The sequence below is a fragment of the Trachurus trachurus genome (genome assembly GCF_905171665.1).
Source record: "Trachurus trachurus genome assembly, chromosome: 4".
NCBI lineage: Eukaryota > Metazoa > Chordata > Actinopteri > Carangiformes > Carangidae > Trachurus > Trachurus trachurus.
Genome location: NC_139898.1, coordinates 28,578,407 through 28,601,686, shown reverse-complemented (window position 1 = coordinate 28,601,686; position 23,280 = coordinate 28,578,407). Strand labels below are relative to the sequence as shown.

General features: G+C 43.0%; 2 protein-coding genes across 3 annotated transcripts in view; both read left to right on the top strand.

The window, feature by feature from the left end:
* LOC310985199 (tetratricopeptide repeat protein 14-like) overlaps positions 1-23,280 on the top strand; it is a 408,748-nt gene that overhangs the window by 286,946 nt on the left and 98,522 nt on the right. The window lies entirely within an intron of this gene.
* Positions 1-23,280, top strand: part of LOC310984902 (carboxyl-terminal PDZ ligand of neuronal nitric oxide synthase protein-like) — a 221,330-nt gene that overhangs the window by 189,064 nt on the left and 8,986 nt on the right. For both annotated transcript variants that reach the window (XM_083970275.1, XM_083970276.1), the window contains 2 exons: positions 19,292-19,488; positions 20,249-20,367. In XM_083970275.1, the coding sequence (XP_083826401.1) occupies positions 19,292-19,488; positions 20,249-20,367 (316 nt within the window). The remainder of the gene's footprint in view (positions 1-19,291; positions 19,489-20,248; positions 20,368-23,280) is intronic.

Genomic DNA, 23,280 nt, shown 5'->3' with positions numbered 1-23,280 from the left:
AGGTCCGTGTTGGCAGCCGGGCCCCAAACAAGCTGAGCAGTATTTAGTGACCTGTGTCAATTTCCCTCCCGTCATGTTGTGTGAAACTGGGGTTAACCGCTGGGGCGGCGCCGATCAATACGCGTCTGTACGACGAGCTCGGTCCGTCACCTGCAGCGACACACTCCGACACACTCCGACACACACGCATCCCGGCACCAGAGCAAGTCGAGACACACACACACACACACACACACACTGTGACACGAGCTGTTCAGTGTTTTGGGAGTCGAACAGTGACACTTTTTCATTACTTTAGTTCTGTTCCCCAACAAATTGGATTTGAACTTTACAATGAGATTAAAGTGCTGACTTTATATATATATATATATATATATATATTTTTTTTTTTTTTTTTTTTTTTAACTGTTTGATGTACACGTCCATGTTTGATGGGACCAGTAATGACTGGACATCATAGAGAAAAAACAAAACAATGATCTTAAACATACGGACAAAGCAGCTGAGGATTTTCTAAGGTCAATTCAGTCATTTGTGTTTTTTACTTGTGAAGCTCAGTGTGGAAGCAAAAAGCATCACAGCAAAGCAGAAAGTAAAGGCAGCGCAGGTCTGACACAAAGGGACGTATAAAACCAAGCCGGCCTCAAAGCATCATCAAAGGAGAACAAAACTTTTTCAACAAAAGTTAGTGCATCCCTTTCGCTCGTTGTCGTTTTTCTTTTGCCACACGTAAACGATAGCATTAATAGCTGTTTACTTCCCAAAACAATACAAGTTCACTGTCAACTTCTGATACCGAGTCGCTGCAGCAACAGCAAAAACAAAATAACCCACAGCTCCTTTAAAGCTTTTGTGGCTGAATGGGTTTACTTGTGCCGTTCAATAATTACATTCAGTGGTGTCCAAAATTATTAGCATTTAACACTTGGCATATTTACAGTAAGAGGTTTCAGATGTCTTTGTTGAACTGGCCATTATTCGTCTATAAACCATAGAATAGAGTCAAAATTCTTGTTTTATTTTGTTGACATATTAGAGTCAGGAGTTTTTACAGAGGGGATTTTGGATATCTCTTTTTATCACTCTGTAAATGAGAAAATACTGTCACCAGCCCTGAAAAAAATCTAATTTCGCCATGTTTTTAGGAATAAAACGTCGTATAAATCAGGCTTTGAATGATCCGCTCAGTAAAAACCTTCAGAATATAAACATGAATAAAACCGGAAGGTTTGGTGTCAGTAAGTGCTGCTGAAGTGGAGATTTCTAGCTCAGAGTCTGAGGAAAAAGACTTGTACTGTAAATTCCATTGATTGTTAATGTAAATCGTACTTTTACAATTGGTTGCAGATACGGAGGAAATGACAATTTGGAGTCTTCGTCATTGTTCAGGAGAGAGAGAGAGCTTCACAATGATGCCTGACATGACATGGGTCAGACTAACTTTTGGTGAATTTAGGAGAAATCTACTGACGAAAGAGACAAAATGAAGGAAAATAACCTCCTTAATGTGGATTTTCTACCATTTCTTTCCACTTTTCTGAAAGAAAGTGGAAAGAAGTGCATGTTGTCTCGTGCTCATAGCAACCATCTGCATATTTCAGGAACATTATGAAATGAAATCATGTTTTGGAGGCAAATAAAGGTCAGGTATCTTCAGATCTGTCAGCTGTTTTAATAATTTTGGCCACCACTGTATCGCTTTAACGTGCAGGTGCTCATTTCATTTGTTAGGTTAGGTTACAGTATATTGTAAATATAATACACTATACGTATACCTAAGGTTATTTTAGGTTTTCCTGTCGGTGTCACTAGTCAGTGTTTGGAGCACACGTTTTATTTTTTAATCCAACAGATCAAATAACAGCGAGTTTCTTCAGGAACAGACTGTGAGAGCTGAACAACATCAGACAGAAGATAAAAAAAAATATGTGGGTGCATCAAAAAATAAAAAATAAAATAAATAAAACCCTGAACATAATAAATGTGTTTCAGCTCCAGATACTCTCAAACATACACACACATACACACATACGTTCATTGACTTTGTGTAAACACCACTCACGCACACAAAGAGGCAAAGAGCTGCAGAGCATTTACTAAGTGCCCCCTGTGCTTGTGAGTAGCCGAGGCTGAGGGTGTTTTGTTAATGTGCGAGCGGCGCTGACAGAGACGTGTGAGTTAGTGGGTCACGTATAAACAAACACTCGCAGCAGAGCCATCACTGTGCCGAAATTAATGACCGTGTCTGCACCAGAAGAGCAGAGGGAATAAAGAACTTTAAAAGCCGAGCAATTAATCCTCCTGACCTCAACGTTAATGATCAGAGAGCCAAGACGGACTCTGCCAGACAGACAAGATTCACACTAAGATTATAACAAACTTATCTGCTCTTTATAGACTAACCCCTGCTGCTGCTGGGTTAAATCTGTGTACTCGTTTTGTCCTTGTGCGTTATTATTATTATCTTTAATTCATGAGCTTTTTGCTGCTCTTTTTTAGTCCAGACACAATTGAAGGGATAGTTCAACATTTTTGGCAAATTGGCCCATTGCCATAATCCTTATAATCATAGCAGTAGGTTCGTTACCTTTAATTGTCGGTGCAAGCTATTTTTAGAGCGGTGGAGCAGAGCCGCGAGCTGGTCAGAGCTACGCTACGGAGGCTAATGGGATTTCTTGGTTTCCCTCATCAAACTCATCAAATACACAATTCAACAACTCCAAAACGCTCTGGTGGACAAGTTGTGACCTGCACATTCACCACGCTATGAGATAATAACGGAAAGTTACGAGACGGAGTTGTTTTCTATGTAAATTCATGCAAAAACGCTGATGCGCATTGCCTTCAGGGACAGTTTTTCAGCAAGCAGTCTCTGCATTTACCTCTAAAACAACTCTGTCTGGTAACGTTCTGTTATTATCTCATAGCGTGGTGAATGTGCAGGTCACAACTTGTCCACCAGAGCGTTTTGGAGTTGTTGGATTATGTATTTGATGAGTTAGATGAGGGAAACCAAGAAATCCCATTAGCCTCCGTAGCATAGCTCTGAGCAGCTCGTGGCTCTGCTCCGCCGTTCTAAAAATAGCTTGCACCAACAATTAAAGGTAACGAACCTACTCCTAAGACCTTTTGCCAAAAATGTTGAACTATCCCTTTAATAGATTCATCAATGATGCCAAACGAGCTGGTTCTGGTTGCAACTTCTCAAAAGTGATTGTCTGGATTGATTGTAAATTACTCTGAACTCCCAAGATGTTGGGATAATAATCTAATAATTATTTCTAATCTAATCTAATTATGAATAATCTAATAATTATTTGTAATTAATAGATTAATTACAAATAACTGGGATCGTAGTAGCAGACCAGAGTTTGTGACTGGGTGCTGCTTCTCTCCACAGCTTTAGATTCACTCAGTGTCATGGTTGTATTTTCCCGCCGGGTCGCTTGGATTTGAACTGGCGACCTTCCACAGCCTCTTGGCGGCGGCTGCGGAGTCAGATTAGCCGTCCATGTGGAGGCGTTTTTCTTCACCAGGCTGTCGCACAAAAAAATCCACCACCATAGACATTTTGGAGGCAAAGCCGTGTTCATGTTCTGACTCGATGTCAGCAACTCGATGTTGCTGCTGCTGCTGCTGCTGCTGTTGCTGCTGCTAGCGCGCCAACATCTGGATGCGGTGGCAATCTGCTTTGATGTTCCCGTTGATGCAGAGCTAGAGGCAGCAGCTTGGCGTGGCCCCGTAATCTGGAACATGTGGAGGCTCCAGATGTGAAAAGAACTAAAAAAAATTTAAAAAGGGAGAAAAAAAGAGCAAAACTGATCAGGAATCAGTGTAGTCGCTGCTGTCTCCGTCACATCTGTCCGTCAAGCCACATCTGTCTTGTCCCGTTTCTTCCCCCTTATAACTTCCTTCCTTTGTGTCTCTTCTCAGATACTGGCTCACAAAAGAAAGCTGACAAATGTAACACACACACACACACGCTGAATTTAAACCAGAGGTGAAAGTCAGCGTCGAGCTCAAAGCGAGCGGCTCCCGCTGAGGCCCGACGCAGCTGAGGGGGAAAGACAAGAGACACCTTTTGATAGTGTGAAGCTTTCAGTCAGTAATTTTTAAACTTTTTTTTTTTTTTTTTTTTTTTTTTACAGTGTTTGATGTGTCATATTAAGACTTGAAATAGACACATTTAGAGATGAAGAATCCCCGCTGTGTTCGCGTCGTCTCGTTAAGGAGAAAAACTCAGATTAACAAATTGTGTTGAACGCATAAAGACAACAGCGTTTGTCTCAACTCGCCTCATTGCTGCAGCGTGTGGGCACAGACACACACACACACACACACACACACCGACCGACTGCATGTTTTTGTGAACGCGTCTGATGTTTGTTTTTGTTTGTTTAGACCCTTTGTTTCCCACTGAAGGGGAATTTTAATGCTGCAGCATGTGGAGGGATCTCGCTGTGTACAGCTCATCAGGAGCTATTCACTACTGTTCATCGCATAAACTGTAGGTGTGATGTTCAGGTGGCGAAGCAAACTTAAGAGATAATCCTTTACATAACATTTAAAGGGGAACTACGCAAATCTGGTCGCTTTTTCTCCGTTTCGGTCACAGTTTTGAAATGCAATTTTTTGTCGTGCCATGTGCATTTGTTTTCAACCAAGCCAGTGAGAAGGCAATCCATGAAGCGATGTCTAAGGCAGGTAAAGTTAACAAGAGATTATGTCTTGCTAGATGAGATCTGGGACACCGGGTCGGAGATCTTGCGAGGTTGGTTTTCAGGCCAGGAGATGCTGGGTGGAAGGCAGAGAGCCTCCATTTCTCCCTGAAACAAGTCATTTAACTATCACAAAGCTGTTTGATTTTTTAAAAGGTTCTTAGAGAGACAAATAGTGAGGTAATTAAAGGGACTACGAGGAGTTTCAGAAAGCAAAGTGTTTTCACACTACATTTCCCATGAGTCCTTACGTGCACGATGAAATTCTTGGACCGGCACAAGACGGACGAAAGCGAAAACACTTGCCAAGAATGCTTCATTAATCAAGAATGAAAGTTGGAGGTTCGAAGACGATCAGATACCATCGTAGTTTCGACCATAAACGATGCCAACTAGCGATCCGGCGGCTTCATTCCCATGACCCACTGGGCAGCATCCGGGAAACCGAAACTAGGAAATGCTGGGCGAGTCGACCACTAAATAATAATATCAAAATAACGATAAAGACAAAACTATATATTTATCGAAAATGGACCCATTAACAAGTGTGTGTACTGTAACATAGATTCATCCACATTAATATGAGACTTTTATAACCAAAAGCAAACTCCTCGGGGTCTCTTTAAACTAAAAGCATTTATATCTATTAATGATTTTAAGTTTATCATAAAGAATGCAGTGAGGGAGAAGGAGGGATGTCATTGTTCTTTTGGACTGGCCACTGTGTCTGAGTGGCTGACATTTTGTTTTATTGCTTATTGTATATCTTGTTTGTGCTGATTTTTGGTCAGGTCTCCTTTGTAAAAGAGATTCCTGATCTCAATGGGACTTCTTGGTTAAATAAAGATAAATAAATAAATAATGAAGGTAAAATCTTGTATAGTTCCTCTTTAACTGAAACTTCATCGTAGACGTATTTCAGATTCCATCCCAAATCCAACTTCTTATCCTAAAAATCTTTAATTCATTCCTTTGAAAAGCCGGGGCTGGCAACATGATTTCACTTCTCACTGATATCCTCACAAGGCTGGAAGCCCAAGGCCGAGAGAGAGAGAGAGAGAAAGAGCACAGAGACAGACAGACACAAAGAGAATCAGAGAGAGAGAGAGTCGACGTCAGGAATGACAGATACGTTGTTGTGCTACAGCCTCGTTTCCCTCGCTGCTGGTCAGACAGACAGACAGGCAGTGATGTGGCAAATGGCTGAATGAATTATTGATCTTTATGACTTTGATACTGAGGAGACTGAGGTTCACCCAAACATGTCTGGAAGAAACAACAACCTGCTCTCCTCAACACCACCACCACAGAGCTACGTAGAGCTGCGTGTTTCAACTTTATTTACATGATATACGGCACTTGGCTGCGTCCTATCTGGTCAGTAATTTCCCAGAATGCTTATGGAACAAGTGCCAGTAAGTTGGAGTGAACTCCCTCCAGTGTGGCCGTGGTTTTCTTTCAGCATCGTGCATGTGGACGGAGGAGAGTGTAAACATGATATTACTGCAAGACAGTGTTGACAGGAGGAGTGAGCTCTTCCCAGCGCAGAAACATGTTCCCCCTTTAATTAGGACAAAACATGCTGTGTATGTGTGTGTGTGTGTGTGTGTGTGTGCTCTGCAGGGTGGTGGTTTGCAGCGAGGAAGAGAAACCCGGTTGTTGTATCTCGGCGTCTTTTTATGGGCGAGTTTCTTCCCGTACGTCATTATTTTGGAGAGACAGCGGAACACAGTGAATCTGAAACGAACGTCAAAAAATCTGGCATCTGCTGTTGTCTGACGCTGTTGCACCGACGTTGTTCTGATTATAGCTGCCTCGCTCGCTGCTGTGGAAGAGTGCGTGTAGACAGGATGTCACAGTGCAGGTCAGGAAAACGCAAACACTGCAGAAAAGTCCGACTCACAAATATGAAATATTTCATTCTTCATTTTGGTTTTTCTCCTAGCGAAGCCGTTGCTCCAGGTTTTGGTCAGTCGGCAGCTCGAGCTCATTAGTTCACACTGGTCAACAGCTACTGTTTGGTTTACCATCAAATTCAGTGCAGGTATCTATAGAGGATCAATTCTAATGACTTTATTGAACCCATAATTAATTTTGTGACACCATGTGTGGTTTTAAAGGGGAACTATGCAAGTCTGGTTGCTTTTTTAGCTGTTTTGGTCGCTTTTTTCCTCTACGTAGCTCCCTCTACAGTTTCCCGGTGCATATTTTCACTCTTGTAAAAACTCACTTTTTGGTTTTCAGTGAGACAAGTCATTTAAAGAAGAACTACGTCAGTCCGGTCACTTTCCCTCTGTTTTGCTAACCCTCCTCTCGGCCATGTGCATTTGTTTACAACGAAGCCGGCAAGAAATCAATCAGTAGAGCGGTAGATAACGTTATTTATCATGTACAGGTTACGATTTGTATATTTGTGTAGTCTTATCTGTCATAAACAAGAGATTACGGGTTACGGGGCGCGTTTGTGTTGCGGTGCCGCAAAGACGAGAGCTGGGACACCGGGTCGGCGGCTCTGATCTTACAAGGTTGGTTTTCAGCCAAGAGACGCTAGGTGGAAGACAGAGAGCCTCCATTCTCCCTGGAACAAGTTACAAGTCATTGATTTAACCATCACAATTACTCTGAAGCTGTTTAATTAAGGTAAAAATGTAGCATAGTTAAGCTAAAAATCCTTCCTCTTTAACATGATACAATTACTCCAAAGCTGTTTAATTAAAGTGCAAATCTCACATAGTTCCCCTTTAAATGACTTGTCTCATTAACTATTGAAGGGATCCTCATGAAATTTGCCATGACAGTTATTTTTGATTGTTACATGAATGTTAGATCACCAGCATCAGGTTTTAATTAAACTTTACATTATGTATTTTGTGGCTAAGTAATCTACTATTCCCATCAGCCTCAGCTCTACTTTGTCTCTGGTGCTAATAAGCTCGTTTGCATGCAAACACACTAATCTACAGTAAGACAATGCAGAGCGACTCTCTCTCTCTCTCTCTCTGTGATGAATACGTCCTGTCTGCATGTTTTAGAGTTTCCTCACTTGTGACAATGAGTCCATACTGTAGGACGGTGTTTGAATAGTCGGAGGAACATTTGTCTCGGCTCCGTCCTGCTGACCTGGTAGAAAACTCTCCTCAATGGGCAAATGTAAAACTTTTCAGCACAAATCCACTGTGCTGCTGTGTTTTGACTTTTTACTTTCCCACATTTCTGCTCTGTCCTTATCTGACCAGTGTCACCGACCTGTCATCCATTTGTCAACCCAGAGGGAAGAGAGCGAGAGAGTGAGAGTGTGTGAAATGAAATGGTGTGTGTCATCGACAGACACTTCGGTCAAGTAGAAGAGCACTGGTAGTGTGGAATGAGGAAATAATTCAGGCTGCTCTCTAAGAGTTTTATGACTAAAACTTGGTGGTTGAGTCTCGTTTTTATTTAAAGCAGCAGAGCAACTGGAGAGTCTGACGGGTTCATAAGGTCGTGACAGGATAAAGAGGTGTATTTCTTTTCAAGTCAGCAGGATAAACGCTGCATGTGGATCAGCTAAGAGCCAGTTTAACCTGCAGGTGTTTCAGTCGGATGAGGAAACAGACACCGGTGCCGTACGTGACCCGGTTAATTACAGAAATCTGTTGTGGATTCTAGTTGCAGGATTATGATTTAAATTCTGCAGCGGTGCAGATTTTCTTTTTTTAAAGTTTATGATGAGCGTGAGGGTTAATGATGGGAGTTTCAGCTCTGCACCGTCAGAGGCTCGTTCCTGAGTCTCATTAGTATTAATATGGTCTGACAGGACCTGCCAATAAAACAGACAGGGAGAGGCGGGGACAGATTATGTGAAGAGGTTACATCAGGTAGAGGAGAGGAAGAGAAAGAGGAGAAAGAGGAGAAAGGAGGAGGAAGACAGGTCGGCTTTGTTAATGGGGCCTGTGTTTTCCCCCCGAGGCTCGGGTCAGACCGGGATGCTCCGTCACCGCTCTGAGACAGATGCTGACTGAGTTTGCTGCCCATGCTGTGTTCACAATCAGCGAGGATGTGTTTGAGAGGAGGAGGGAGAAGGTCAGCTCTGAAAACGAGAGGAGGAAGAGAGGTCAGCTGAGTGTACGGAGCCTCAGTCATCAGGGCTTCCTGCTCCCTCTGATGCTTCACCGAGAGAAAACATGGATAATTAGATGAGAGCAAAAACCTTAAACAACCTTAAATTGAAGATGATACAAGAAACGGCAAATAAATAGATCAAAAATTGATGTTTTTATTCAAGGTTTATTTAATTCTCTTTTTTTATTTCTGTTGAAACGAGTTTTTACTGAAAGAAAAACACAAACTAATGCAGGAGTAGCATGTTGAAGTGGAAGAAACTAATGATGTCTGTCCCCTGAAGGTGAACGGTCTTTGTTATTGCAGCAAAACATCTCGAGGAGTAAAGAAGAGTGACTCATCCCCACTCTGGTCTCCATCTCTCCTCCGTCCAATTATCAAAACTATGATCATCCCCCAATTAAACTAGAGTTTTAGTTGCCTGAACTGAACTGGACTGACTCGATTACAGCTGCAAATACGGGAGTGGAACCCAAAACTATTTAATCAGTCTTAAAGAGAGAAAAGCTGCACATCTTTACAACCTGAACTTGAACACTGGTTTAGCTGCATGACAAAACAAAGTCGTGTAAAATGAAATATGAGAGTTGTTATTCCTGTTCTGATATCTGTGCAGTTTGGTTTAGTTCAAATCTTTAAGGATTAAAACATGGAGATTAGGATAAAATGCTTGAATGTTTGCAAAGTGGTAATGAATTTAAGCAGTTTTACAGTTTGTCAGTAAAAATCCAGTAGAAAAGGGCTGAAGCAGAGGAAAAGAGACGATGTGACCGTCAGATAAGTGAGAAACTCCCTCGTCAGCCTCAGATAGACCCCCACCACAGCCCACCCACTTTAATCATTCATGCTTTAATGAACCCAGGTTAAAGATTGATGAGTGGCGCTACCTTTTCTCTGTGTGTGTGTCACTCTCTCTCACACACACCAAGAAGCACACAGCCAAGTGTGGAGCTCTAATTTAATACATCAGTGATAATGACCCGGTCTGGCCTGAGGATTAGTGTGTTTGTGTGTTGGAGCGAGTGTGTTTCAGGTCACTCATCCCCTCACCCGTCTCTCACAGTCATGCAGCTTCGCCCCCGAGCTGCCGCTGCTCTAGGTTTTGTTTTCGTGTTTGTTTGATTCTCACGAACGCCTCGAGGGACTGTTCTTAGATTTGGCACAAACCTTAAAGGGGAACTGTGCAAGTCCGCTCGCTTTTCCGCTGTTTTGCTAACGCTCCTCTCGCCCATGTGCATTTGTTTACAACAAAGCCGGCGAAAAATCAATAAATGGAGTGGTGGATAACGTTACATAACATATACGATGTTAAGGCGTGTGTGTTTGTGTAGTCTTCACCGTCTAAAACAAAAGATTACGCGTTACGGATTGCGTTTGTGTCGCGGTGTGCAGAGCGGCGGCCAGGTACTGTACTGATGTTGCAAGGTGGTCAAAAGTCAATGTTTTTAACTGTGAAATATTAGTAGATAAACACAAAACTGCTAAATTTGATTTATTATCACGATGATTAAATTGTGAAACACCATTCATAGCTCAAATACTCTGTATTATGATGATAAATTATCACTTTGGCAGATCAGAAGCAGGATCTTCTGTCCTAACACAACTCTGAAGCCCTGAGGCGTTTTTCTGTGCCTCACATAGACAGATGTGTGCAGATGTTACGTGGCTGTTTCTCTTACTGTACACGCAAACTTCTCCGTTAGGATTCAGTGCACCCGAGGAATAATTGTAGTTTTAGTTTCTTAATGTGTCCTTTAAATGTTAAGTCAGTGCTGGCAGAAAAGACAGAGACAGAAACACCTGCACCAAGACAATGACCTTTGATTCCTCTTGTTTCTCATCGTTTATAAGTCATTTGAGTTTGATTTGACCTTAGATCAAAGATTCAAGATAAAACATTTGATTTTTGGCCTTGGAAACATCAGTTTTGAAACTTAAGTCATGGTCCACTTGACTTGCATTGTAAATATGTGAAATAATCAACTTTTTTATTTTACATTAGGGATTAAGAATAAACAATTTTCAAACTTCTGTGTAGAGATACAGAAACTTTTTCCAGTCAAAACTTAAATCCACGTCAAAGTGAGATTAAATTAAGTCTTTAAAATGAGAGAGAGACTTATCTATATGCTGCTAAGAGAAGAGTGTGTGTGTGCGTGTGTGTGTGTCTAAGTATGTGTGTGTTCATGCTCTGTGACAGAAGTGGGTTACCCTCAGCTAAGAACAAAGCGGAGAGTTTGGCACTTTGATCAGTGATGGCAAAGCGAGCAAAGCTAATTACAACCTCACGCTGGTTGTCTGGCAGAGGCGATGCTCAGTCACACACACACACACACACACACACACACACACACACGGACACACACACGCTGCCTGGGAGGGCGGCGGGAGCTGATTTCACCAATTACCAGTTCCACGTGAAAAATTAAATATTCTAATCATAATTACATCATGATTCATAATTATTCCCTTTTTACAACAGAGGATGAGCGTGACAAACGAGCCTGTGGTGGAAAACATGCTGGAGTAAAACCAAATGTTGTCACAGAGGAGGAGGAGGAGGAGGAGGAGGAGGAGGAGGAGGAGGAGGAGGAGGAGGAGGGAGGGGTGAGGTGTTGATCCACAGTGTGTCAACATCTGATTGAGTGCATATGTGACTGCTACACCACTGTGTGATTCATCATGGTGCCATAGACAGACAAGATGCGACTGTGTGTGTTTGTTTTGAAGTGGATAAGACACAGTAAAGCCCAGGTGTTAGCTCACCTGCTAGCTGTGCTGTTAAAGAGGAACTATGCAGGATTTTTACCTTAACTATGCTACATTTTTACCTTAATTAAACAGCTTCAGAGTAATTTTGATGGTTAAATAAATGACTTGTAACTTGTTCCAGGGAGAATGGAGGCTCTCTGTCTTCCACCTAGCGTCTCTTGGCTGAAAACCAACCTTGTAAGAGCCTCCAACCCGGTGTCTCTGCGGCGCCGCGACACAAACATGCCCCGCAACCTGTAATCTCTTGTTTATGACAGATAAGACTACACAAATATACACATCGTAACATCGTATAACATCATGTACCGCTCTATTGATTGATTTCTCACAGGCTTCATTGTAAACAAATGCACATGGCCGAGAGGAGGGTTAGCAAAACAAGCAGATGAGCGACCAGACTTGCATAGTTCCCCTTTAACTCAGGCGAATAGCAGCAGCATCATTATGAGAAGGAGAAGTAATATTTCAATCAAAAGAAACTGTAAGCTAAACAACTAAAGGGTATAAAATATTACTGAGGGAGTCACATGACCACATTCACTTTAGATGGATCAAGAAAGTAATCTATTAGTTTTCAAAATGTCCCCCAAAAAAACAAGAGTTTGTTAGCTTTGATGTGAAATTTAAAAAAAAAGGAGAGATGGTCTTCAGTAATATTTTTACATAATAAATGACTGATCATTCAAAAATCATTGATTGATCTGTTATTAAAACGTAGCTTCGTCTTTGTTGTTAATGTGGCGGTCGTAACATCCGCTCACTCAGACACATGATAGTTTTCACATGTGTGAAATCAAACCTGTTGTAAATCAACCACAAACTCCTCCATGTTATTGTTTTTATCTCTTACTCTAAAAGTCTTTTGAAATTCTCTCTCTTTCTCTCCTTTCCTCCTTTTATTTCCTGTCACTGGAGTTTGTCTGGACTCTCGTTCTCCTGAGACGTCACTTGTTCAAACGCACTGTGCTAAATGAAACTATAATTACTCTGTGAGATTAACATGAATTTTCCTTTGGGGTTGAGGTAGATTTTCCAATTTTTGTTAGTGTTGCAGGAGATTGCGTTATGGCCTCAGTCGATTCAGCGGCGCTGCCCACTGCTGCTGCTGCTGCTGCTGCTGCTGCAGGAGTGGGAGTCACAGCACTCTGCTCAGGGTTTCCTTGACCGTGTCGTCTTGTTGTGCGCAATAAACTGTGTCTGTTTCGCTTCCTGCTCTGAATCCAGTTTATTCCACACGCTTGAGAAATGTCTGATTACATGTGCTGGAATTTTTAATTTAGCAGCAAATCACAGGGGGGCGTAGGAGGGGGATTACACGTTGAATTACACCCTGGAAATAGCCGTCCCAACTCTCGATCTGTTTCCGTTTCTAATCTGGCTGTTGTTCGACTAATGCCGTTAATCCACAGCAGCTCCTGGAGAAAGAAAGAGAGGAAATCCTCATTTCACTGTTAATGAACGATAATTATTACAGATGGATTCCTTCAGGCTTGTTTTGTAATTAAAAGACAATATAAACCACACTCGCCCACTAATCTGCCACTGGTGCTCAGTCCTGCTGTAAGAAACAAACAGTCTGTGAACGTCTCTTCAGCTTTTATGTTCACTTTGATTAAAGCTTCTTCTAGTGTTTCTTTGCCTCTGAGCTGGCGATGGTTTTGGCCGGAGGCTTAATGTTTTCATCTCGTTTGTCGGGAACTTCTTTAAATTTGGTTCAAACAGTCAAGGGTTGAACTCGAGGTTGAACTCACTTGACTGTGCTGGTAAAAGGCCAAAGGTCACTGTGACCCTGAATCTATTACATAACCAGAACAAGAGGTCACCCTGACCCTGACCTTGAGTTTAACCTGCTCAGTGTGCAATTTGAACATGCAAACTTGCAAAATGAGTAATGTTTGCAGTGAAAATGTTTGCAAAAAAGTGTGTACACAACGTGGTTTGACATGGTATTTCAGACAGACTGCTTGAAATCTCACATTAAACTTGGATTACATGTAAAAGCTTTTATCTTCACTCTATGGAAACAGAAACCCACTTTCATGGTCACTGTTTCTTGAAAATATCGTCTGGCTTTTCATCGCTGCAGTTCATCTCTGAGTCTAAATGAACATTTATGCAAAATATAAATAAATCCCATTCAGGTGCTCTTGAGAAATCTCATTCAGGAGGCAAGAAATATGTTTTTGTGAGGTCATACAGTAGTGACCTTGACCTTTTTGATGTTTGCTACCAATATCTAATCAATACATCTTGTGCTCCAAGTGAAGTGAAGTGAAGTGAAGGGAGTTTCTTCTGCTTCAGCCATGAACAAAGAGTAGACATTCAGAAACACGAGCTGCCGATACATCAAACACTGCGTACAGACTCCTCCTCAACATCAGCCAAATCAAACTTTAAAATACTGTATTCAGTTTTTTCATTTCTATATTTGACATGATTTTATTTCCACATTCAGAGCTGCCAGTGGAGCTGTTGTAGCAGAGTCTATAGTTTTGCCTTTTTACTTGTATCTGTCAGTGTACAGTATGAATCTGGGTCACAGTGCTGTCTGAGGGTTTAACGTTTATTTCATTCACAATAATGACTTAGTCTGAGAGTGAATGTGAAACACGCACAGCTCCAGTCTTCACAGAAACACGAGCTCTGACGAAGTTCGACTCTCTTGTTCTTATTTAACAATTACTTCTCAGCCTGTGACGCCTCAGTGGGCAGAACTCACAGCGCAGAGGGCTGTCCCATCTCCGCTAATTGGAAGGACATAGATTTAGTGTTTGGGCCTAAACTGAATTGGTTTCTTGTGAGCTACAGACGCTCGTGGGAAATCTCAGCTCAGGAGGTGACAAATTGAAGAAAGCGTCTCTTAAACAGCGGAGAACGAGCATCCTGTCGGGAGGAAACAACTCTCACTAACGTTAGATCTTTCAATTTGAGGGTATTGAAACCTCCAGAGAGCGTCGGCAGCGGCGTTTATTTATGATTCGACCCGCTGAGAGAGACAGAGGAGGGTCTTCACCTGGTGTAATGATGGAGGGAAGAGCCACGCACCTGTCAGATACAGTATAGAGACGGATCGTTTGTGGCCTCGGCTCCAGTTCGAACTCCTTAGAGAAGAAGAATCTGTCTTCAAATAAATCACTCTGTTATTTATTAGCCACTAAATATAGTCGTTAGCGTTACATCACACACACACACAAAACGTCAAACGTGACCTTGTTTTTCTGTTACGACAGCACGTCTTCTGCAGGTCGCTGTCACCGCCCACGTCTCACGTTCACGCTCCCACACATTGTTTTTCTGTAACAAATTTCTCGACACTCTCCTGCATGATGATGACAACTTATCTTACAACGCACCCTGGCCTTGTGCCATAAACACACACACACACACACACACACACACACACACACACCGCACCTCGACTTGGCAGTGACCACGGCTGATAATGTGCAGACGGATTTTGCAACAGCTCCCGAATGCACCACAGTTCTTACACTCAGCAGCAATCTTAACATCCAGACAGAAGCATGCAACGCACCAAGAAGAAATTGAGCTTTTTGGAATTAATTTAACTTGAAATGAAATAAATAACAAAGTTTGTATTGCTTCGGGGTGATGAGTTGCTTTCTGAACATGCACAGGAAGAAGATTTGTAGTTAGGTAATGGAGGAGACGTCTTGTTTTAGAAGGCAATCAGAAAAACCTGACACATCCATTTTGTTGTTTTGTTGCTATAAAAACAGTAAAGTCATATCTGATACTGAGTTTTAGCTCCAGCCTCTCTCACGTGTTTTGTTTCTGGCCTCGACTCGTTTCACTGTAACTCTCCTCAGTCAGGACAGATTGACCTCTGTCTCGGTGGACAACAATTGCTTTTCTCACCGTCACCGTGTACTTTATCCACCAACCTTTAAAGCAGATATCAGTGGAATGTTTTTGTTAATATAAGTCCTAAATAGTCCTATTTTCCGTCAGCAATCACTTACATGAAGTATTTCAGCCTAAACACGAGTCTCTCCGTCACTCTGCTCTGCTGTAACCCGAGGAGAAAATTTTCCTTGTGGGATACAAGTGTTATCCAATGAGGAGAGAGAACGGCATGAAGGGCTGTGTGTGCAGCCAAGGGATGCGCGTGAATGTGGTGACGTAGCACGAGGACCAATTGATGCCTGACAAGGGCGGGGGCTGCTAACTCATGGTGCGTTCAAAGAAACTCGTACTTTGTGTTTTTCCTTCCTGTGAAGTCATACCAGTTCGATCTGGTACGAGTTCACGGGTCGGAAGTTACGAGTGGCCGTTATAGGGAACTTTCACAGACAACAGGATGGTAAAAACACGAGCTACGGGTTACCTGGAACGCTACCAAGTCGTAGTTGTGACTTGAAGCTGTAACTTACGGTTTCAAAAGCCTGCCTTGAACGCAGCATTAGCCGAAACGGCCGTGAAGCTGATATCTGCTTTAACAAAATGTCTTTGTGTAGAGAGTAGAGGAGCCCCCGAGGGCAAAGAGGTTCAGAGCTGACACTGGGACAGTTTGACCGAGAAATGCTCATAAACAGTGAAGATAAATCACATCTGTGTGCAAATGAGCCCAAACTGAGGCACTTGGGGTTGGTTTCAAAACGGCAGGTTTCACCTCAGCATCATAGTTTTGAAAGAAAATCTGTGAAAAAAACATGAAACGCTGACTTATAAATACATTTTCACAGAGCACATTGTAAGTCTGGTCGCACAAACAGCTTCTCTTTCCAGTGCCCTTCACCGAAGCCCTCCACAGGGCGTACTACATTACAAGTCCATCCATTACTTCTCCATTAGGAGTTAAAGTGGGAGGAATATGTGGCCTCATTGTCTGGCGGGATCAATAAGAATGTTTTTATAGCCGATGCAATGTGACACTATCGATCCCGAGATCACTTGATGACCTTGATGTACAGTCAGTAGCCTACACGGATGACCTTGGCAGACAGGCAGCATATCGAACAAAGACTTAATGCATGTAAATTATGTGTCTTTTTCTGTCGCAGCTATGAATGGACAAGGGTAAACGGACACAGGCTTTATAGGAGACGGTTAAAGCACATAAAAGACCAAAACATAGGCTACATGTGCCGATAAACTGCTGCTGAGTCATGTTGCTAACAAAGCTGCTAATTGGCTAACAGCAGTGGAAGCTAGGCTTTAATTTGCAATAAAATAAAAACACAGTAATTAAGTTGTTTTCCAGCACCTAATATTTGTTTTATATCATGTTTCATCACACATTTTCCACAAAATATATGGTCTTAGAAGTGGCGACAGTGGCAACTAGGCTGCTGAGTCATTTTGCTATAAAGTTGCTAGCTGGCTAACAGCAGGGAAGGCTTGGCTAAGAGATTTAATTTGCAATAAAATAAAAACACAGTAATTATGTTGCTTTACAGCACCTAATATTTGTTTTATATCATGTTTCATCACACAAATTTTTTACAAAATATGTAGTCTTAGAATTGCCGACAATGGCAACTAGGCTATTAGCTGTTTATCTAGTGAGCTAACAGCTAACACATTGTATACAATAATACTGCAACATGTTTTTCTCGCACATTTTTTCTCTGTTGTGGGTCATTTATGTTGCTCTGGCATTTTGTTCTCAGGCTTGTTCAGTTGGCCTCTTTTATTTAATAAGAAGTTGTTTCAGGCAGGAGAAGATAACAAGGCAGCAGGGAAACATTCAGATGTCTCATTCCAGTTTTTTTCTTGTGTTGTTGTTGTGGAATCTGATTATCCTTCAGTGTATTTATGTGTAAATAGATTTCTGCATCACATTTCATCTTTTACCCCCAAAACATGTGCAGTCTTTTGTGGTGCTATAATGCTCATTAGCCTAATTGAAGTTAGACTAGGCTACTAAGTAAAAAAAAGCCAAAACAATTAACTTTATCCAAATTGATTCACCACAACCAGAGGCCAGATTTCGATAAAATAATTATCCACAGTAATTTTGAATGCACTCAAACACAACGTAGAACAGCCTTGAATGCAGCTTCTACATCTACATCTACACACACACACACATAGGCTAACGGATCTCTGTTATGTAATTACATTTATAGCGAGTCTTGGTGCAGTTTCACTCTGCTGTGGTAATTGATTTGCGATTTGATGACTTGCTGTAAAGTAAATGTGTCTCTCTCCCTCTGTTCCTCTCATATCTCTGCCTGCCATCGTGAACTTACAGTAGGCTACTGTGTGTGTGTCCTCTGTATCGAGCTGATTCATAATATTGGATCACATTTCCTCCCGTTTCTGGCTCCTACTGTATCGCTATCTCATGATTGGGGACATTAAGCGAGTGTGAGTGCGTGTGCAAAGTGAATTCAAGGTTGTCTGCTTTGATGCTTCATCTGACAAGGCCTGTTTCAGAAGTATTTACAGTTTTAACCCATTACCTTCTCTGACTTCGTCCCCTTTGTGTTAAAGCAAAAACAGCTCAATAATCTGCTTCTTTAGACGTAAAATAATCTGAAATCTGGTTCTTCTATGTCTTGTTAAATGCCTTCTGAGAGACGTTTCTCTCCAAGAGGTAAGAACATCTGTCTTCAGTGGATTCACAACCATCTGAGCTCCTTTTATTTAAGTTCTGGTCTCTCTGTTCCTGCTTCATTTTCATTGATTCATTGGTCCTTTTTTACTGTTTGTGTGCATGTGTCGTTGGAGTTGTTTTACTGTTTTGGTTTACTTATTACCCTGTGACTTACTGCTCTGCCATGTGGAGCCCATATGTCGGCTGTTTTATCCTCTTTGAATCCTCCTCTGATGGTGTTAGTGTATAAATCTGCAGAATAACACAGGAAATGTCACAGTTCATTCATAAATTCTTTTATTCATTCACCGCCTGCCTTTTCCATTTTGCTCACTGCCCTCATTCATCCTTTGATTCATCCTCGTTGACTTTCTCAGCTGTTCTCGGTTTCCTCATCTCCTCTCTGTATTTTTCACAGACTCCCAGACTGTATTTTTCCCTTGTTTTATCATCTGTTGTGTGTTCCCGCTCGTTGTTTTCTGCTTTTTTCTGTTGTAATTTGGCTGCTTTTCCTGTCGTTCCTACCCGCTGCTGCACTCCCTCGCCTCGCCCACTGTTTGCCTGCTGGGCCTTGAACAAGAAGAAATGTTTTTCTACCTGTCCCCTCTAAACCTGAGTTGTGCCAGAAGGAACATGGCATGATTACTGTATTTTGAGTATCAAACACTTTCCACTATTCGGCTCAGACTAGTTTGTAGTTCTTCATGGACGGCAGTTTTGGTTCACAGCAAATTGAGACACAAGAAACATTTCATTGCGGTGCATCTCCCAGCTATTGTTCCATATGTTCAGTATGTTATGTAATCCGGTCCCAAAGTGGCTAAATATGCGGTTTCCAGCCGAGTTAGTTTCAGAGACATGGCAGCTGATAAAACAGGAGTAGTGCATTTGGCAAAGCCGTACTAGAAAAGCTGAACATGTTGAACATCCAGCTTTGTTGCACTGCAGTGAAATATCCCTTTCATTTCCCTTCAAGAACTGAAAGTCTGCATCTCATTCTAGCAGCAAACATCCCAGCAATTCGGTCTAATTCTTAAAGGGTCTGCAGCTTTGTAACCACAGAAACGTCCTCCTCATCTTCTGTGTGTTTACCTCTCTGTCTTTGTCTCCTCTCCCTCTCTTTTACTTTTATCCCCAGTTGATCAAAGTATGTTTGAGAACTCCGTTGCCCAGCAGCAGAGTCCCCAGATCTCCAGGCAGGGCCCGCCGTCGGCCCGACGCTCCCCGGCTTCGGCTAACCCCAACCTGGGCTCCGGCGCCGTGGACTCTCCATCCTCCGGAGGCCAGCAGAGGCTGAAGAACGCCATCAACCTGGGGAAGGCTGTCGGAGCCAAGGTTTGTGAGACTCAAATCCTGAACATGACAACGCTGATAATTATTATTTATCCCTTTGAACTTTAAAGGGATAGTTCAACATTTTTGGCAAATTCACCATAATCCCTATAGCCATAGCAGTAGGTTCATTACCTTTAAATATCGATGCATGTTGTTTTAAGATCTGCAGGGCAGAGATGTGAGCTGCTCAGAGGTGAACGGTACAGAATGTCCCTTTCCCTCATCAAATACACAATCCAACAACTCCAAAACGCTCTGGTGGACAAGTTGTGACCTCCACATTCACCACGCTATGAAATAATCATGTACAATTATGTAACATTACGACACATGAAGCAAATACTAGGAACTACTTGTGCTTTTGAAATCGCTCCGCCCAGAAGCCGCGTCTGGAATGTAGCTGGCTACGCATTTGCCTCGAAAACAATTTTGTCTCGTAATGTTACATGATTATTTCCTAGCGTGGTGAATGTGCAGGTCACAACTTGTCCACCAGAGCGTTTTGGAGTTGTTGGATTGTGTATTTGATGAGTTTGATGAGGGACAAAGGACCTGTACCGTTCACCTCCATTGTGTTCACTGAGCAGCTCACGTCTCTGCCCCACTGATCTCAAAACAACATGCACCGATAATTAGAGGTAATGAACCTTCTGCTATGACTATAGGGATTATGGCAATAGGAGAATTTGCCAAAATGTTGAACTATCTCTTTAATATGAGGCCATTAAACATAATTTTCCTTTCTTCCTTTCTTCTTTAGGTCAATGATTTGTTAAGGCGAAAGGAGCCCAGTCACCTCGGAGACATCGGGGTCACTGAGGTCAACAAAAACGTGGGTGCCGTGTGGAGCTGCATGGACCAACTGAACCAGACTAACAGGTAAGAGGAAAGCAATGTGATGCCGTGTCTTTGTTGTGTGAGTTTTTGTGACAGATGCTGCTACTTCGGTCATATTAACACAACTGTGAACTATGAAAAAGCACTTATACAAGCTGAGTTCAAACAGAGCCTCATCCAAACTTCATCTTCACCTTAATTTAAACCCTAATCCTGAGCATAAGATCTTCATTAATTAAACATTCATTATCTTTTTTAGTGCCTTTGTGCTTTCAGGACGAATATCTGAAAATCATCTTTCCAAGGCTTCACATTCATTTTAATGATAAAAACCCCTGAAAGACATTATCTCATTGTAGGCCCAAATATTAAATAAGCTCTCCTGAAAGAAGTGTCTGTCAGTGTAAATTAGGCATCGGGTCAGAAAAGGTGAATAATTTAAGATTTTTCCTGTGAAATGTGGATTTGAATTAGTGATGATACATCAAAGGCTCCAGAGAGAGGTCTGCAATTGAATAAGACTGATTTTTGTAACCTCCAAAAATGGAAATGAGCTTTTTTTTTTTATTCTGCATGAATTGAATGAATGAATTTATATTTATTTACGTGTCGTGCACCAATTAAGGCGCCCAGCCTATAAGGGCTTACAAGACACATTATCATCATATTTAGACAATAAATAATTCACTTTTTCTTTTTGACCAGTGTTACGACCCTAAACGACCACTAGGTATATTCACGGGAGGCAACATAAGTGTGGAGACGGGAGTTACAAATGCACATAAAAAGGTTTATTGTTACAACAAGGATGGATCAAATAAATAGAGCAACGGAGGCGGCTGGGCTGGCAGGCAAACTGAAACAAAAAGAACAAAGGAAAGGGCGGCCACCACAGCCAACCCACACAGGGCCGTCAGACCGGGCACCGACCTTCTTCCCTATCCCCCCAACAGAACTGGAACCTAAACCCTGTAACAGAAACAAAACCGAATCAAAAGATCTGCCAGCCAGCCGCGAGCACCACGCTCCCGGACCCACGAGAGGAAGCGTGGCCGAGGGTTGAGCGCAGGACCGGAGAGGGAGGAGAGAGAGAGAGAGCGCGCAGAACCTCTGCCTTTAAATACGCCCCGCAGCAATCACACACCTGGATGGAAAAAGAGCACAGGAGAGATTACGACCAGGCCAGCAGAGGGGGACAATGTAACACCCCCACCATAAGTCACTGAACCAGGGCCAAGACACAACATTAGCAATAATAATAACACAATAGCTAACATGGTTCAGTAGATCAACATCATTGGCGTGACAACGCGTCGGCCAACACATTGTCGCGACCCCGCACATGTTTGATGTCGATATTGAAAGCTTGGAGGCGCAAACTCCAGCACATTAAGCGGCGATTCTTGTTGCGCATCCTACCCAAAAAAACAAGCGGATTGTGATCCGTGAACACAGTAAGTGGCCAGCACGTCGAACTGACATAGACCTCGAAATGCTCGAGCGCCAACACGAGAGCCAAGGTCTCTTTTTCGATGGTTGAATACCACTTTTGATGACAGTCCAGCTTCTTCGAAAAAAACGACACGGGATGGTCCACGCCATCAGGACCCTCCTGCAATAGCACGCCGCCCACCCCAGTGTCACTGGCATCCACAGCCAGCTTAAAAGGACAGTCGAAGCGCGGTGCTGAAAGGACAGGAGCATTAGAAAGCAAACTTTTAGTGTGTTGAAACGCCGTCTGGCAGGCCTCGGTCCACGTAAAGCTGACCTTGGGACTCAACAAATCAGTTAGGGGAGAGGCAACAGATGAAAAATTCTTACAGAACCCCCGGTAATAACCCACCATCGCCAGGTAACGGCGCAGCTCAGTGCGGTTAGTTGGAGCCGGAAAGTTCAAAATACTCTCCACCTTAGCATGGACAGGACGGACCTGTCCTCCCCCCACCACTTTTCCCAAGTATGTGACCTTCGCCTGCGCGAACTCACATTTCGTCAGGTTGACAGTCAACCCAGCCCCCTTCAGACGAGAAAACACACTCTCCAAATGTTCCACATGTTCAGCCCACGACTCCGAGCACACAACCAGATCATCAAGATACGCTTCACAACACGACAGACCAGACAAAGTGACGTTCATCAAGCGCTGGAACGTGGAGGGCGCGTTCCGCATCCCAAACGCCATGACCCTGTATTGGAGAAAGTCATCAGGGGTCACAAAGGCAGAGATCTCTTTAGCACGCTCAGTTAGCGGCACCTGCCAATACCCCTTCAGCAGGTCCAGCTTGGTCACGAACCGGGCCCCCCCCACACGATCAACGCAATCCTCCATGCGTGGAAGCGGGTAACAGTCAGGCTTCGTCACACTGTTTACTTTCCTGAAATCTGTGCAGAACCGATCATCACCATTTGCCTTAACAACAAGCAAACACGGAGAGCTCCACGCACTACAACTAGGCTCAGCAATACCGTGCTGCAACATATAGCTCACCTGATTTTTCAGACGCGCACGCTTCTCAGGACTGGCCCGGTACGGATGCTGTTTAATAGGACCGGAACCCTCCACATCAATGTCGTGAGCTATCAGGTGAGTCTGAGAAGGAACATCAGTGAACAACTCACTATACGAACCTATCAAAGCAACCACATCAGCACACTGCGTCTCTGTGAGGTGAGACAACCGGGCAGGCAGCTCTGCCAGCACCGCAGAGTTTGACAGCTTCCCCTCCGTCAACGCCACTGACAGCGAGCTGTCAGTTTCAGCACTGGAGAGCTCCCCACCCGTCGCGCCTGTCACCAGGCTGACGCGCGGCGACACAGCTTCAGCACCGGACAGCGACTCGGGAGACCTGTCAGTCTCAGGTACCTGCACCTCTTCTCTCTCACAATAAAGCTTCAGCATGTTAACGTGACACAAGCGGTGCTTGCGCCGCCGATCTGGAGTAGCAACAATGTAAT